This window comes from Strongylocentrotus purpuratus, unplaced genomic scaffold (genome assembly GCF_000002235.5).
Source record: "Strongylocentrotus purpuratus isolate Spur 01 unplaced genomic scaffold, Spur_5.0 spur5_contig_858, whole genome shotgun sequence".
In the NCBI taxonomy this organism is placed as follows: Eukaryota; Metazoa; Echinodermata; class Echinoidea; order Camarodonta; family Strongylocentrotidae; genus Strongylocentrotus; species Strongylocentrotus purpuratus.
This window is the reverse complement of record NW_022145566.1, coordinates 587964-607100: the sequence shown is the minus strand read 5'-3', so window position 1 is coordinate 607100 and position 19137 is coordinate 587964. Positions and strand designations below refer to the sequence as shown.

The 19137-nt window shown below is 34.4% G+C and overlaps 1 protein-coding gene across 2 annotated transcripts; it reads left to right on the top strand.

Annotated features, from left to right (window-relative positions):
- Nucleotides 1-1341: 1341 nt before the first annotated feature.
- LOC757331 lies at nt 1342-18717 on the top strand. 2 transcript variants are annotated; one of them, XM_030997185.1, is made up of 17 exons: nt 1342-1878; nt 4393-4685; nt 5374-5630; nt 6323-6469; nt 6753-6815; nt 7256-7365; nt 7698-7805; nt 8672-8765; nt 9510-9640; nt 10188-10274; nt 10510-10625; nt 11485-11563; nt 12117-12206; nt 12685-12789; nt 13702-13860; nt 16086-16147; nt 16669-18717. In XM_030997185.1, exons 1-17 carry the CDS (start codon nt 1699-1701, stop codon nt 16751-16753), a joined length of 2166 nt encoding a protein of 721 aa, XP_030853045.1. In that variant the 5' UTR covers nt 1342-1698; the 3' UTR covers nt 16754-18717. The 2 variants fall into 2 exon arrangements, with proteins under 2 accessions (XP_030853045.1, XP_030853039.1); XM_030997179.1 differs by having other exon boundaries at nt 5365-5630.
- Nucleotides 18718-19137: the final 420 nt, after the last annotated feature.

Genomic DNA, 19137 nt, shown 5'->3' with positions numbered 1-19137 from the left:
TGAATTCTTCATTGGATACTGCTGTAGAGCCTTCGACCGGGAAGCATCTAATATGGGTCAACAAAAATATGATGGAACCGATCTACAGGAAGGTAAAGTAAATACATCAATATATTTCATATTTTGTAATTTGAAAGGTTCATAACATTTTTTATCACCCGGCACGCCTGTACCATTGCAAAATTAATAGAATCAGGCTCAACCGAGAATATCTCCTGTTTTCTTAAAATTTCATGACACGTATTCTTCATATTTTAAGCAATTGGTATTTAGATTATAGACCAGACAGAAGTCATATTTCTGTCTCTCAAAAAAAGTCAAAGACGAAAGAAAAAAAGAACGATACAGTAGATATGTCTTGACTGCAACTTTGTCTACTTTTTCAGGTGCAGGTCGCTCGTCTCGAACGATTTTTTTAATTGTCCGATGCCTCCCGCGGACTTCTTTGCTCATCAGAGATTATAGAGAAAAATTAAGTTACATTATTTTGTGAAACATTATTATAGTATGCTTGTCAGAGATTTGTTTGACCTGTGTCTTTCTCACTAAGTATTGGTTTCACCCAAGTCATGTGCCCCCCCTCCCAAACACTCAATCGAGCATCGCCCCTTAAATGATAATATTGGAGGGATTCAAACTGGAAAAGAAATTAAATAAGATTCTTTATCTGTTTTTAGTATCGGCATCATTTAGGATAAGATAATTGAATAATTAATTGACATGCAGTTTGCAGAAGAATAAATCATTATTTTCCTCTTCTTCCTCCTCTTCCTCCTCCTCTTTTTCTCCTTCTCCTTCTTCTTTTTCTTCTTGTACGTATTATCACTTCCAGGCGCGTACGCAGGATTTTTTCAAGGGGGGGGGGGGGGTTTAACATTTATAAATCGGGCCGAAAATTTCGCAACGACTCAGCCAGCCGCTGAATAAGCGCGGGGGGGGGGGGGGGGGTAAGAGGACACATTTTTTTTTGGGGGGGGGGGTCTCGAAATTTGAAAATTTGACATTTGACAAAAAAAAAAAAAAATCCAAAAGGGGGGGGGGGGTTTAGAGAAATTTAGGGGGGGTTTACACACAAAAAATTAACAAAGGGGGGGGGGGGTTTAACCCCCAACCCCCCCCCCCCCCCATGTACACGCGCATGATCACTTCTATCATCAGTTTAATGATGTTTTTTTTCCATATCATCATTATGATCTTTAATAAGTTTTTTTTTCTGGCTGTAAATATTACTATTTTAATTTATTTATTTTGTACATTTATGTCTGGTACCCCACTGGAAATAAGCTCTCGAGCTTTCGTGGATTATCCTGTTCAACTGATATGTTATTCTTGCATTTTGTTGTATGTTGGAAGCTTGGCGAATAAAAATCAATTAATCAATTAATCGGGGACATTTATTTGCGCCGATTCGACGTGGATAAGAGTTGGCGCTATTCACAAAAGTAGAAAGTTCGGAAAAGTTTTCCTAAACAGCTGATTGAGCGTTCCCAGCAACCGCGACGGTCATAGCTGCGCTGGCGACCACCACCAGGAATGCCGATCATGTATGCTGAGCTGTGAAGTTTGTCAAATTTAGAACAGTTTACCCTCAGTTCAGAGAGTTTGGAATACTTTCGAACGCTCAACAATGTTTAAGGGAAATCGGCCCATGATTTATGGTTAGATGGACGTGCTACCGCATTTCAAAACCAATCAATAATGTCCGATTCAAAACCAGCCAGACGTCACGCCTGTAGGCATAACCACGGAGAGTCCACCCGCTCTACCGGGGCGGTCGTGAGGCCTAGGTGGCTTACGGCTTCTGCCTCCACGACCACGGGCGTGGGCACCGCTGGTATACGACGAAGCAATAATGAATATGATATTATTAACAAAGTGGTAAGTTTTAAATCTTGGTACCAATATGATGACACCTTTGAATAACCCTGTATGTTGGAGGGTTGGGTGTCTGGACACTTACCATGCTTACAAACGTAAACTTAATTCTTCTCTTTTGGCTTTTCACTAAGTTTTAGTTGCCTTTGCTTTGGATTTCATGAAAAAAATATTCATCAAAATACTGAAATAGCACCAATTCACCAATCATTATCATGAATCGTTTGTAATTGATATTGCCCAATATAAATCTTAACAAATTTATGAAAATTGCTATTTAAGATAAATTGTTTGGATATACAAACTCTCCGGACATTGGGTTTATTCAGAGATTTTTTATTTTAAAAAGATAAATAATTAATGAACAAGTTTGTGCCCTAGCCCATGACAAGTGTTGACAGTTGATGATGGCATTTTTTCTGAGGAGGGGGGGGGGGGGGGGGTACTTTTAAAATGTCTTTAATACTTTCAACCAACAAAAGGTCAAAAATCACTTCTCTGAATTATATCAACTACAGGAAAGATGTATTGGTTATGATGACTTATGGATGGTCTTATTAAATGACTTTCCACATAATATGCATTTGCTCTACATTGTAACACCATTATTAATGTTACTGTCAGTCTGTACGTCGGCCCATATAAACATTATATGGCAGTTCTTTGACTTGAGGTCGAGACTACTCAATTTATACAATTCGTTCACAATTAATGGAACTTATAACATCATATGTAATGATATCCAACCTTTTCTTCAATTCTTGTAGTGTGTCTGTGATGTCTCGATATATCTACTGCAATTAAATTACATTTTGAAACATGCAAAGATATTTTAAATAGATCTGACTGCAGGATAACATTTTCAATAAATGTAGTCAATTCTTGAATATTTTGTTTGGGAGGAAATCCTTCTTTGAATGTTCAAAAAATATAATTGGTCATGTTCCCGACCCCCCACCAACAAAAAGAAAAAGAAAGAAAGAAAGAAATAATAAAATATGGTCACTCTTTGTATAACATGATGAGGTTTTTTTTAAAGTTGGGCCTCTGTACTGTCAATACAAACTATACAAAGCAACAGAGATTTAGTGTTTGCACTGTCCACACGCTATGCAAATATTGACTGGCCATTCAAAGTGCCCATCTTTTCTCTCAAGTGTTTAATGAGTGTACAGTTAAGAAAAGGGACTACTTTACCTCTCTTTACACGTCAGTGAAATCTGGGGATATGATACGTTTCTGTGTTGGTGGATACTATTACTAGGAGATTATTTGATATAGTAATTATGTATTTTTAAATGGTTGCTGCCTATAATTATAGCAGTATATTACTTGGGAACAGCATTCAACTACATGTAAAAATTATTAAGAAATTTAAGACAAAATACTTGGTTGATTATATGAATATGTTTGTAGTACTTAGTTACTGTTGGTATTGATATTTATATCTAAATCGGCCTAATCTAATAACAACAAAAAACAAAAAAAACTCCCGAAGTTCATCTGATTCATCATCTATAAGGGGAAACAAATATAATCATTTATATATACATTAATTACTGTATGTTTACTTGAAGACAAATCAACATTTCTTTTAAAATTTTTATGTGTGCTAATATTTTAGCCCATAATGTGACTTAGATTTATTTAAAAACATTACTCAATTTCTGTTGATATCCTTGTTATCGCTACACATGCAATTCAAACTGCTATTTTATACTTTTATCCCCAAACCAATTAAGGAATGTGAAGAATGCTGTTCATATAATAATGTTATGTAATACTTGTTTTACTCCATCTACCTTCAGTCATTCATTTCCATGATCTAAAACAGTACCCCATTAACCCGCCTAGACAGTACCCCATTATTCCTAGACACGTACTGGCCCCATTATCTTTTTATTATACACATTTGACCATAAATGACCACCCCAGAGTTAACTTCAAGGAACCACATTCCAAGAACTATGACTCATAGGCCCAACCCAAATCACTGACACTCTCCATTACCACTCCCCATAATACATGTACCATACCCTGACCATAGACCAATCAAAAGCATGTTAAAGTCACCCATCCAACATTGTTTAATTCCCCCAAACTTTCATGATTGTAAAGTTTTCCAATCACGAGGACTTGGATTTCAACCATCAACCGGCGAGCATATACTACTTGTAATCTCGATTCTACACAATGTAATTGTATTGAGAGTTGCTGAGCTCTGTCAAATAAATTTATCTTTATTTTGAACTGTAAATAGAAGTCTCAGTCTCTTCATTTCAAGACTACTCATCTTAATTCCGATCCCAACACGACAATAAATCATTACTCATTTATTTTAAAAAAGAAGAAGATATATTGGAGAGTGGATACATAAGTTAAACATAGAGTGAAAAACAAATGACAATGCATGTCACTTCTTACAAACTGTATAAAGAAAGGTTGTTTCAAAATGTGCTATTTGGAAATTCATTTAATTTAAAAACCCTTGTATGAATTTATATTTCCTACAATCAGAAAAGCAAAAAACACAAAAAGTCTACCACCAGTCGGAAACGTGGAGCATCCCCGGAGAGAAGTAGCCCTCATGGATTCCTTCAGCATCTCGTTACCACGGAAACAGCACCGGCGTCACGCAGCGATACTCTCTCTCCATCTCAGCTCAACATTGGAGGTATCAGTCTGGTAGATGAAAGGGGTGATCATGCTGCTGACGCTCTCTTTGTGAGGAGGAAGTCTCCCAGACACGATGTTACTCAGGCAACACTTCGTAGGTCAAGTGGGAGACCAAAGACTGCTTCCCCAAGCAGGTGCGTGTAGAGATAGATAGAATCATATTCAGTCAAAACAGAGCAGACTTTTGAAATAGTTATTAGTTCAGGGCCCCGTCTTATAAAGAGTTACGATCATTCCAAATCAATCGTAAGTCCTTCAATCAATCGCAAACTTGCAGTCTCATATCTCTTATGTACATCGTTGCGATTGATATCAACTCTTTATAAGACAGGGCCAAGTTCAGTTCAGTTCAACTCCAGTCTTGTAAACAAAAAAAGTGTTTTATTTTGTTTAATTTTATTTGTCATACAATATTATGTATATATTTGTCATGCAGAACAGTGTATGTTTTCTCTAGAATTCATTAATTTGTCTTATCCAGAGCTGTATGAATAGTTGCCCACCTCATCTAATGTATGTTAAATATGCATTCAATGTATTTGTTTAATTTTGTATATATTATCTTTATAAAATTATGTACACTTGAAATATTGTATCAAACCATATTACATTTATGAAAATGTATGATGAAAAAGAAAGAAAAAAAAGATGCAGAAACCAATAAATCAAATCAAATGAAATTTTTTATAAATATTCTTATATTTATCTACATATATCTTTGTTATATCAAATTTATGTTTTAATTAAAAGTTTATACTTGGAAAATGTCAAAACTACAGTTAAATCATAAACATATAATTTTCATCTTTAAAGGTCCTCAAGCAAAAGTCCAAGCAGACGTGGAAAGAGGTCACCCAGTCCGAAGAGGTCGTCATCCAGTTCAAAGAGCCGCTCCCCTCTGAGAGCATCGAGCGCTCCTGGCCATCACATATTACCACACAACAGGAGATCCAGCTTGGGTGATTCCATTCTAGATGAGAGGAGGCAGAGCACCCCATGGTCTATCACTGAACTGCAAGATGACGAAAGGAGTTTACCTGCTACCCCAGATACCAGGGATGAGGATTTGACGACTCCAGGTCAGAATGACAAAAATTGCATTAACCCATTGCCTGCTGGAACCAGGTGGTTCCTGTATTAAGACTGTAGAGAATGAGAGAATTCAGAAGTCAACGTGTTAAGGTTCAAAATGATAATAGATATACCTATTTGTTTCTATGATCTGCATTTAGCAAAAGGTGGTAATATATACATTGATGTAATTTTCTATCCTTGCATCAATTGCATTATGATAATACCAATTGATACATGGGTTATGTAGGCCTGTACGTTTGCTGATTTAATATTTCATAGACCATTGAATCATCTCATTCAAGTGATGTCTTTTTGCGAAATTCATCTAATTCATTTACATTCTTATAGTCCATATCTATATTTCAAACTTTTATAGCCGTACAAAAGGGCTACCGGTATTGTATTTGGCTTGATCATCCATTTCATGACCCACTATTCAAAACTTCTGTGTCAATGGAGCTTTCTATCCTGTAGTCTGCCACAGTTGTAAAAGTAAAACAAATTACATACTCTTTATGATGCATATATGACATTACCCTGTCTTACCCTCCTCTTGGTAAAGAATCTAAAGATTATTCTACAAAATAATCCATAGAACTAGTTTATGTCATACACATTTATGTTAATTAACACTTGATATCATATTCTATCAGATCATTAGTGGTAATGATTTTTTATTTCACTTATCTTATGCCAGAGGATGTAACCACAGCAACAACTGAAGATGAAGAAACAGCAGCCGAGATAGAGGAGCGTGTTTTAAAGGATCCTACTAAAGAGATGATGAGTGTTGATGACAATGAGGATGACTATGATACCGATCTGGAAGAATATTTCCCTCCGAGTAAGTCAACTTCATTATTCAATATTTGGGATAACTTCACAAATGTGTTTTTGTGGTAAGGTTTTAATGAATTGAAAGAGAAGAGGGCATCTATGTACTCAAAGATAGAAGGATGATTTAGATTCTATGTGAAGTGAACTTTGTATTTAAAAAAAAAATGTAAATGCAGAGATTAAATTACAAGCAATCATATCATCATTCTATTCATTGTTGTTACCATTCGTGTGTTTAATTCCAAAGTTTAACATCCTTGTATATTGTATGTTATGTTTACATATACCAGAACCTCGAGTTATACGTGATGCATCAGGCAGGCAAGTGTACATGCAGAAGTGCAAAGAAGAAGGTAATTAGCAATTATATTGTTTTATACAAGTATAAGAAATATAGCACTGCACGATTTATTATCTCATCAAGTTTACAGGTTTTGAATCATCTGCAACTTTGTGAATTTGTATATAGAAAACATCAAATATATTATATAGATCTTGATGATTATTTAATAGATTTTTAATTTTTTTCCTCACTATTTCATTGATGTAACAGCAAAATCACAAAGATGAATGTAGTGCTCACCTGATGAAAGAAAGATTAAAAAATACAAAAGTATAGGAATAAGCATGTTTCTATGAAAACATGTATTGCATACTGAACATATTAATTGGACCATGATTGGACTGAGCAATTATTCTTGTGACAAAACTGGTCAATATATATCTCGCCTTTCTCACCTCAGATCGACGATCTAAGATGACCATATTTACTTACTTGATGACTTTAATACAGGTGTTGACCCGGCATCGTATGTTCTGAGACATTTGACAGACCCAGCCTTCCAGCTGAGGCATAGATACCTCGATGCACAGAACATTGTCCCCCTCACCAAAGCTATGAAGGTATGATGGAATGGATTATAAACATTGAAATATGATGTTAAGGATATTTTGGTGTAAACTTGTAGTCTACTGCTCACTATACAATCCAGCAGTGATCCAATAATGTAGTTTATTTAGGCTTAAAATGTGAATATATATAGTTTTTATGTGTTGATATGATGTGTGTGCAAATAAAGTAAGAGGTTGTCATCATTTGTAATAAATTTCAAGATAAAAAATATCAAAGGGGTCCAAATTATGAATGATATCATTAAGGTTATATCCAATGTTTCTGTTCATGAATATTTCTATGAACTTCTTTCTTATTTTGTAAATGTTGGTTTCTTTCACAGAATAATTCCATGATAGAGACTCTAGATCTGTGTGATAACCATTTACTGGATGACAGTGGAATTGCTATTGCCACTATGCTGGAAAATAATGTCAATATCACCAAAGTTGTGAGTATATAGCTAATTCACTGGATATCACTTTGTTTTTATACATTATGAAAGACGTGATCGATGCATACAGTGCAAACAAATACCATTCAAAACAATATTTACAGTATACAATTTCATTTTGTCCTTGTTTCCATAATTTTACTATAATCCTTGATAAACATTATTCCAAAAGTTCAATTAAACTATTAGACAATTTCTAAATTCATTTCATATGTTACCTGTAGAAAGATATTGATGACAAAGTGGAGATGTGCTAGATAGGATAGAAAGAACAAACTCAAGCCAAATTTGGTCTCTTGAAAATAATATGTAACACTTTTAGGGTAATGTAATCTAAACAGTAAACCTGGATTGCATACCTTGCCAAGTGCACCCCAGAGAAGTTTTGTTGGATCATCTATATGAATGAGGATTCTAGCAATAGGTCATGTACTTCATCTCATTACCAGCTTTTGATAAAGCAGTGGTTATTGGCCCAAATTCACAAAGGAGGTTTAGATTTAACCCATGGTCTAACCCTCATTTACATTAAGAATTTTTTTTTTTTAAATTAACAATTTTTTTTTTTAGTGTGCTTAGGCTTGTTTTATCATGTGCTGTGCATGATCGAGCAGCGTATTTGTATTCGCCTTTTGATACAGATTTACCACGTATTGCCAGTTACACTGCCGCTGCAAGTGCGATTTCTTATTTTCGAAGGCATACAGTGTATACCGTGCTAAAAATTTCGAATTCTTAGTTTCAAATGTTGGCAGGTATGCGTGTGTCTAATATTGGGCCTCTGATTTGTGTCACGCTTATTTTGCGCTTATTTTAAACCATGGGTTATGTAAATGAGGGTGTTTATTATGTTTGATTTCTAGGACATTTCCCATAACCTGATACGAGGGAGAGGGATTACCGCCTTCTCTAACATGCTGGAATCCAACTACACATTGAAGACCCTTTGTTTGCGAGGTGAGCTCTTATCATTCAGCCTTCAATCATTTGGTGTTTACACATAAAAGCATGTCTACTCCGGCTTCACGGTGGACCATACACACTTTATTTGGTATTCCTTTAGCTCCTCTCTAGGCATCCATCTCCAAAGATCCTGCCCACACTTGGTGACAGCATTCACAACTGCTGCTCCCAAATTATGGAATTTATAACCTATCCAAATTTCTTGGCAACCAGCAATCTCTCAATACCTTCAAAAAAAGTTCTAAAAACTCTCATCTTCTGTTCATAACATAATTGTAAAGTGCTTTTGAACATGCATGCTTATGGAAAAAACGCTATATAAAAAATTATGATTATTATTTTTATTACTGTATGGTTTTCATATTACTCTTCCATGCATGCTTTCCGTTATTTTCTGATGATTAGAGCAAGGTTTTATTTACAGCTACCGGTATTCATTGACATCTCAGTAGTTAGAACACTATGTACACCATGGTCTTGGCCTAAATAAAAATTTAACCATCTTGGATTAGGCCGATACTCATTGATTTGTAGTTTTAAATCTAATAAACTTTCAAAATTTATTTTATACATGAGGTATTGCTAAAATAGTTTTGAGTATTGTATAGTATGTTTAGAATCATTTTTCAGGTCTGATACATATGATATTTACCTTGTTCCACCATTCCTGAGTCTGGATCAGGTTATTGTTTACAAGAATTTTCTTTTTCTATCTTACTGCTTCATCGATCCTATCAGCAAATCACCTGACTGATAAGGATGCCATCCCCTTAGCAGAGGCACTGAGGAACAACGCCACACTTACAGAGCTTGACTTGAGTTATAATGAACTAGGAGAGATGGCTGGGGTACATCTGGGATCAGGACTGGTAAGTTAGATCTACTGATGCTCACATTAATTTGATATCTTTTAGTATATATATATGGGGGTTACAGCCTGTAAATTTATCATTAAGCGATGTCAGTTAACCCATAGTGCATGATTAAAAATAACATTGCATATACCCAAATAATGAATTTGTGGGAGGTAATTTGATTGTTACTTCCTGCTTTTTAACATTAACCCAATAGGTGCATTGTTTTGTTTTCATTCATTATTTTCATTGTTGATCTACCCCACTGAATCATATTTGTTTTTACCATAATTTTCTGTGTAATTGATAGTCTTCGTCAAAAAGATATTTACTGCATTATGTAAGATGAAGCATATTTGGTTTTAGATAAGCGGCATTTACACTGCAACCAAAAATCATTGATTTTTCTCACATTCCTGTGTTTCGCTGGTAAACACGTTGACAAATCAAAATCAAAGTTTCACCGTCGAGTGGTAAATTGTAGTCCCCCAAATTGATGATTTTCAAACTGGTGTTTGGGCTGTTGTCATTGGCCTATATTCATATTTCATTTTCTTGGCAGGCAGTGAATGATGGATTAAATTACCTAGATCTGAGATGGAATGCTGTAAGGAACAAGGGCATTGCAGCACTGGCTAATGCACTCAAGGTAAATATGTTTATTTTGAATTATTGCTTTATGACAACCCCACTATCAGGACCATAAATGTCTCAGAACGAAGAGCAGCCTAACTTTCGATGTACCCATGTATATGTATATATGATACAGGCAGAAAAGTGCAATTTTATACTTTTTGTCTTAAATACCAATCAAAATAGATTTTTTTTTTCTTCTATTACATCTACTTTCTGTATTCATCCACCTGCTTTAATGCTTTTTGCAGGTCAACACTATTCTTGAGGTTCTCGACCTTTCAAACAATGGCATGTCAGTCCCAGGATGCATTGCGCTCATGAGAGCACTCAAGCTGAACACAGGTCTTCGAATCCTAAATCTAAGGTATATGCTCAATAACACAACTCTTTTATTAGATGTGCATTTGTTCAACTACTTTTTGGGGGATAGTAGCTTTAAAGAGATCACGGACACTGAAGAAACTAAAATATGGAGAGAAGCAAGGCTAAGAAGTGTGTGAATATTTAAAATAAAATTAGTATTTTGAGACATTGTAGAGATTTTCAGTGACATTTGATTTGCTTACACATGTCAGGCAGTAGATAAGCTACTTTAAGAAGGCAAGGGAGATATGTGCCTTCCCAATCAAATGGGAAAGAAAAAAATTTGGAAACTTAGGAGGTAAGGATTCTTGCTTATGATAGTTTGCCTCTGCATTTTTCTTGATTATTTTTGATTACCTCGATACTTTCAATTATGCATTTTTATTTGTGTGTATTTAAGTTGTCACTCTTTATGTAAATCAATTATATTATATACTATTATTGTCATTTGAATGTTTAATATTTAATTTATCAATAAATGCAGAAACATCTGCTAAAAAAAAAGAGAGATATAAGACATGGAACAAAGGCAGAAATAGAGGCTGTTCACACCAGCAGAGATAGTGCGCGCTAGACCGTGCTATCTCTGCGGTTTGGAAGGTACTACGTCGTTTCTGGCCGCCCAACAGCGAGCCACCGCGATCCAAAACGGCGTGCCACTGGAGCACCTCTTGGGGGTGGCCCACAAAAAAGGGGGTGCTACGATAGACCGCGCTATGTCATTGTGGTGTGAACAGCCTCCTTGACAGTGTGAGAAGACAATGGAAACACTTCTCCCACTTGGCCAATTAATTTTCTCCCTGGCATTTTATCCATTTAGTTTCAGCCCATTATTAGTCCAATATCTTTTTCTCTTTCAGTTATAATCATATCAATAGTATAGGAGCTCAGAAGCTATCCATCGGAATAAAAAAGAACACTCGCTTAGCAGCACTCCTGGTAAGCTAACTTTGTTGATTTGATTTGATTTGATTTATTTTCCACTCAAATATCCACAAATTAAATGACATATATAAACCATACAGCTTCGTTGTTGTTTTCATAATGAATGGCATATGCAATGTTGTTTGTTGCCATCACTTCTATTTTGCATAAAACTCTCTTCCAAAATATTTGCTGAATTATATTTTTTGTGTCTGAAAAATTGTTAAATAAATAGTGGATTAACTACCATAAAGACATTTTTTCAAAAGCACATTTTTTTATTCACCCTCCATTAATTCATTTTTTTTGCTCTTGAAATTCTTCAGGATTCTTATGAGTGTTAAGCTTTAAACTTGTCAACACAATTCACTGGTTCTCATGGATTATCAAAAACAAGAAGTAAAATTCTGGCAATATTATGGAATGTTTATAGTCTAGCTTCCCTTGTTAAATCCTAATCGATATGATAAAACTGAAAAATATGACTAATACGTGTTTCTGTCTTAGGTTTTTGTTATCAGAAGTCATAAATGAATTTGTTCAAAGTTAAACCATTTCTTCTTTACAGCTAACTTCGAACCCCATTGGAGATGAAGGAATGGTTGCACTGTGTAAAGCTTTCAAACTGAATCCCACCTTGAGATTAGTAGCAGTGCAGGTAAGCCAACATCTAGCTGTCCACCTGTATCTCGATCGTCCTTTCCTACTTCATCAACATCACCATCATGACCACAACTACTAAGTTTACGTCAAAATTGATTCTATGAAATGAAAAGTATATGTTTAGTGCTTTGAGAATTTTGTTAAGTGGAAACGGCAATTATCAACTGTATTGTCTAATTTAAAAGTGTCATTTTTCTTGTTGGTTGAACTGTTATAATTTTGGTTATGTCATGACATGTTATGTTGTCAATCATCCATAAAATTCTTTTCAATTTTGTAACAGACATCTTTTAAAAAAATTGTATTTGTTGCTTTTGATAGAGAAATTCACAAAACATTTTCTGAAAAATATGTATTTTGCAAATGCATGCCAAGTTTCACATTGGAATCCTTTAGCGATTCTCAACTTATTTCTTTTCCCTTGGTCATAAAAGTCAGATGAGAGCTGCTTTCTATTATTGTTTTTTCTGTAGAACATCCCGATGCCTTTGATTATTCATCAGAAGATTCGGGATGTAATGGAGTCTAAGGATATCCATGTTCTCAAGCTGGATGTAGATGGACATAAACGCAACGTAGTAAGTCTGCTGATGTGAATTTGACTAGGGGGGTGTTTCATAAAGAGTTTGTAAATTTACGCATGACTTTACGAACAACTTGTATATGAAGTGCCAGATAGGATGCCCAAAATTTTTGCTGATATTTCCAATAACCTCAATTAAATTATGGCAAAAAATATACTTTGCATTAAAACTGGTTGTTATAATAAGAATGTTTATCAACATCTGCACAGTTCAACTTAATAAATAATAATCAATAATGATTGAGCATCCCATTTGGCTTTTCATATACAAGTCGTTCGTAAAGTCACGCGTAACTTTACGAACAGCTTTATGAAACACCCCCCCCCCCCCCCTGGGCCCGTTGCATAAAACTTACCATTGAAGGTAACTTTGCCATCAATAGCAACTACCATGGAAACCTTGATTTTGATTGGCTGTTGAGCCAGTTACCATGGTAGTTGCCATTGATGGCAAAGTTATCATCAATGGTAAGTTTTATGCAACGGGCCATGACAAAATGTGTAATTAAATGAACTATGTGTATAAACTCAAAGTTGTACAAGTCTAATTTTCCCTAAGTCAAATTTGTTTTCTTTTTCCGGATCAAACTGGGCAGAACATGCCTTATTTACTCTTCCCAAAGCAAATTGCACACAAGTCAAACTATTTTTGCAGTCCCAACATATTAAACTTATGCAGATTTAACTGTATGCTTCACATTTCCTATTTTATGCCACAGAGCTCAGGACCTTTGTTGCGCACAGTTGCAATTTTTTTGCTGCAGTTTACCACATACTATATCTGAACAATTCTTTTATGTAACCCTGTCTACCAATTGTAGAGCTGCTGAGTGTGAATGATAGTTGGTGTAGACACGAAGTCGATGCATTAACTCTCATCAATCTCTTGATCTTGATCCCATTCTAGCCTCCAAGTCATGTAGCAGCCATGGTTGATAAGTTCATCTGCGACAACCAGTCCAGGATCTTGAGCCATTGTCTAGCCCAGGACATTGAAACGACTGGAAACCTGTCGGTTGTTCAGATCAAGAAGGCTCTGTGGGACTCGGGACTGGATGTCAGTGAAGTAAGTGAAGTAGCGACTCTGTACTGGTATGTTGTGTCTTTTGTTAGTTGGTGGAGAACAACGTGTTAATGCTTAGTATTGAACTGAGCGTGATTGGTATAGTAAAAATAGTCGGTGTTAGCCTCTTGACTTCTGAATTCTCTCACTCCATGTAGACCAAATATAAGAACGCCTGGCTGGTAGACAATGGATTACAAACCGAGTTAATTATGATATACGGTTGTGACATGGCATATCTTTTTATCATAATGACCTACGTTGTACAGATCAAATTCATGTTGACCGGTAACACGTGCTCACTGTACTTCACCCTTACCCTAAATCTAATGGGAAATGTAATCGCAACCCTATGAACCTGGGGCCATTTCCAATTTAGTATGTCGATTAAGTTAGCATTTTACTTAAAACTTTGCTTGGCTAATTTCTATCTCTAAACTTGCATTCAGATCATATCTGAGCATTTTACTTTTAAAGCAAGTCGACTATAAGGCAAAATCCTTACTGATAAGCATTGTGACGTCACATGGTCAATCCAAAATTATTTGTAATTAACGTGTTGCATTCAATGCGATAACTGCGTATGATGACCATATGCCTGCCAATCAAGACCTTTAAAAGCTTCAAATTAATACCACAGTCGGCCAAGTATTTTATCTAAGCCAAAAACTAAGTTTTAAAAAAATCAACTACAACAAAAAAAAAAAAAAAAAAAAAAAATCATATTTCTGACATAAGTTTTTAATTGAATACCAGCCCAGGAGGGTGTTTCACAAAGATCCTAAGTCAAACTTAACTCTAAGTTGGACTTCAATATTATGGACAACCGATTTTGATCAAACAAAGATGATTTTGTCATTTAAATTGTATATTTTTTCAAATTCCACACTCAGTTTTTCATTATCTGTGTAGCGCCCTCTGCAACAAAACTCAACTATCTTTTTAAGTGTATGGGTATTTTGTTCATATAAAGACTAAAGAGTGGTATGATGTAAGGGAATTCACTTTGATGTTATGATCTGTGGGTTGAATTAAGGGGCAACTCTCGAAAATATGATAACATGATATGACTAGTTAGAAGAAATGATGGTAGCTTTTATTTTTATATGGTGTTTTTTGTTGTTGTTTTTTGGTTGAAAAGAATTTGATACGTTATTTCGATTTCAATTTCACAAGTTACTGGTATAGGAGACCAGTTATCTAACATTGACTAATAAACAATATATTATGCAGGTATTTTTTTTGAAGTGTGTAAAGTGTGTAAAGGAAGGTTGAGCCAAAGTGAATAACCTAAAATGCAAGGTTGAATCATTTTTCTGCAGGTTGTACTTTAAATTTTTTTATTTTAAAGATATTATCGTTACAGATACATTCTTGAATTTAATATGCCTAGTAAATATACTAAATGTAAGCAAGTGCAGATATGCTTCAATTTTCCAAAACCTCATATTGACTGTATTTGTTTTTATAATGCAGTATGAAGTGTGGTTCTCTTTGCTCGGTACCTTATTTAAGTTTTTTGTCGTGTTTTAACCATGTTGGGTAGAAATTGAACTACATGTATAATGCAAATTAGTAGAAAACTGTAAATGAAACGTTTTCAAATTTACTTGAAAACTGTGCCACACATAATAGGCCAAGACTGAGTTTTTTTTGTGTTAATAACAAATAAGTATTATTTTCATTTCGACATCATGCTCCATTTGTCTAGAATAATCTACCTACTGATGAAATACAATCAATCATTTTGTTAAATACATTTAAAAGAAAATTGAAGAAATCTCTGTTAAAATACATTTTAATACATTTTAATACATTTTAATCATACTGCATACTGTGTATGGTTTGTGTAGGTATATTATTATTATTATTTTTTTATTTATTTATTTTTTTTTTTTTTGGGGGGGGGGGGGGTGTTGTCATTTGTTCATATTTATCAGAAATTATATTTTACACTGATTTATATTTATGAAATCAAAATGATGTCAAACATGTATTTTAATACACTTCATGTATGCTTTGCTTGTTTGGCCGTCAGAACACAATCCCCACTTGCTTTTTTTTATGTCCATCCTAATACTAATTTGTTCTCTATCATACCATATATTTTTTAACACTGATATACACACCCCTTTATCTATTTCATGTATTTGCTGGAATGGAAATAAACAAATTGGATTGAAGTTGTGATTTATGTTAGTTAATCATTCTTGTTTGTGTACCTTTAGGAGCAGCTAGATACAGCACTCAAACAAACCAAAGTGATTCAACACAGAGCTGTGCCATATAGGTAGGTATCTCAAATAGTTTGTCATATATCAGAGTGGGGTAGGTAGTTAACATGAATATGGCAGACGTGATAAACAATGAAAAAAAAAATCATATACACAAAGTTACGTTGTGTAAAAAATGAGAGTAGCTTGGGAAGGGAACAGTTCTTCTGTTTTTGTGCAAGAAAAAAAGAAAGCAATTACTAATTAGAGTGGACTCAGTGGAGATATTTCAATAGCAGACATAACAAAGGCAAAACAGAAATGGAAAAATATAACATATATAATGCTCTTCTTATTCATCTTTCTCTGTCTGTACCATAAGGAATGAATTCTCTGCTACATGTATGTAAAAAGCTTCATTAGATATCCATGGTAACGATTTCTTTAACTGAATGGAATCAACATGAATGGTATTTAAAAGTAGACTTTACAGATCATGCACTAATCCAGTGATTGCTTGCTTGGAATAATTATGTAGAGCGATGATGGTAATTGTCACCCGTTACTGTTCTTTTTTTAAACTCTAATTTAATTTCAGACCCATGTTGGATGGCCTATCTGCACTGCTCATGCTACCTAGCTGGAAGGCACCTACTAGCAGAGCAACAAGTAGGATCACTTAATTTTTAAAGACTCCCTCCCCCACTTGTTTTAAGAACGTGTATCTTCCCGTCTTTCTGCCTAGTGATTTATGGAGTGTGAGCGAACTTAATCATGCAAGCTACTGCTACACATATTTTCAGGTTTGGGGTCGCACATTGCTATTATTAATGGTGAGATCAGTTACATTTATGCTACGCAGTCAGGTTTTGTGCACCAACTCCGCTCTTTCAGAAGCCTTTATGCACCAAAGCATATTTAAGTATATCAATGACATTTTCAACCTTGAAACTGTGTTTACTGGTACTTGTACATTCCTGCCTATGTTTTAGCCTGTTTTCACACGCACCTGACTTATTTCTATAATACATCTTTATTTCCTTGCCTGGATTATGAAAACTAATATAATATTTTTTAATTACAGATATTGTACAAAATGATGCATGCGAATGAGTTCATTTAAAAATCTATCCGCACTCGAGTTGAGGCTTTATGCATCCATCACACAAAGCCATTAGGCTTTGATAGATAGGTGCACATACAGCCTCAACAAGAGCTAATATTAGAGCTGATAGATCCTGTAATGAACGAATGAAACATGCATCATTTGTTCTTTACAACAAAACTCCTAGATCCTTATTATTTGATGTAAAATAAATAAATTTCCAATTTTTTGGGGTAATTATCGTTCAAAAATAAAGCCCAATTTTATTATGCTTACTTTAACCCATAAACAATAATATTATAAGCCCATTAACCTCTACATGCACTGCTGCTCATTGCATAATTAAAAATTGTTAGTCTCAGTAAATGAATGACACATTTTTAATACTTCGTTTGACCAATCATTTGATTAGGATCTAGATGTGAGTTGTAAAGTTTTATTTATTTTCATATTGTTTTAAAACGAGTATACTTTGTTCCATTCATGACATTCAATTCTTGAATGTTGTTTCCTTTACTTGATCTCTCATGAAATATGTACTTTACCTTGAATAAATGTGCCAGAAGTATTTGAGAATGTGCCATAATGAAAAGCTAGAATTTTTATTTGGTACCTCACCTTGATTATATTCATTTCATTCAAGTTTGCTCTGTATGTATTTAACATATTTGTGTATGAGGCATACAGTAAAAGAGAAACTTCCAGTTTAAAGAAGAGAACGTAAATGCTTTTTGTTCATCATTTCCTTTTGGGTGTGGGGATACATTAATAAAGTTGAATTATAAGAAATGAAAGAGGAATTACATAACATGAACAAGCCAGGGGTTATATGTAGTAAGGTACATTTGTAGAAATGTGTACAGTCTTATAGAAATACTAAATCTGATGACAAAATATGGACACTTGTCTGTAATACCGATACTCAAATTGTAACTAAACTAGAGAAAAATGAAATGATAGGTTTTCATGTAAAAAGTGAAGGTAAACAGAATGTGCCATCAAAGGAAACCATATATGTCATTTCATTTTCTACTATAACACTGAGGTTTTCTTTTCGGATGTTTTTTAAATTTCATATCAAACTTGTACTCCTACTTAATGACAAACATTGTTGCCAATGAGAATTATGAGAGTATATGTCTTGCCATTTGTATGCTACCAAGCTGATTATACAGCTGTCAGAAATGTGAAATGTTGATTGATACTTAAAGAATATTTTGTTTGAGTTTTAGCTTTACTGATTGATCTGGTTGTAGTTTTGTACTGTACATTTGCATTCTTCGATTGAATATATTATCCTTTTTTTTATATAGAAAGAGATGTATACATGTATTTTTGATGATGGGTTGTGAAACAATAATATAAGATAAGATCAAAGTGTAATGAGGGGCAATTTTTAAGGAAGGAAGGGAAATCTGATTAATTGATTTTGCTTTTTAGTAGACAAGATTAATCTTAACCTTGATTTTCATTACATTAAAAACACAATTGCAAACACCTTCATGAAATTGATCAATTTTAACTTTGCACAGACCTTTCATTTAATCCAAATACGATTTTTCTATGTAAGATAAGAAGTGTTCAAAATGCTGTAGATTTGATTGCCAAACATTATTTTCGATTTTGACTTGAGCAATGTAAATGTCAGTTACCGGTAGTTTTTCATTTCAACTCTTGATGAGAGAATGGGATAAGAAAAAACTGTTGTGTCTTTCGTGACCCTTGCACAATATTCTTCCATTTTGAATGAAGGAGCTAAGCTTGATTATCTGTGTGTGAAAATGAATGGATACAATTCTGGGGGGTGTTTCACAATGATCCTTAGTTGGACATATCTCTAAGTTGGACTTAAAAATTATGGAAAGCCGTTAGCATCTATGAAAATATTTTGTAAAAGTTATTTTAAAAGGCATAAAATGTTGATTCAACTCATTCATATTTTCTAATATGAAGGAGATTTCA

Bases quoted from the DNA above. Each gene is read 5' to 3' on its own strand.
- LOC757331 (XM_030997179.1), top strand. From the start codon at position 1,699: ATGTCCGATTCAAAACCAGCCAGACGTCACGCCTGTAGGCATAACCAC. The intron at 1,879-4,392 runs GTAAGTTTTAAA...TCCTACAATCAG, and splicing joins ATGATATTATTAACAAAGTG to AAAAGCAAAAAACACAAAAA. The intron at 10,626-11,484 runs GTATATGCTCAA...TTTCTCTTTCAG, and splicing joins CTTCGAATCCTAAATCTAAG to TTATAATCATATCAATAGTA.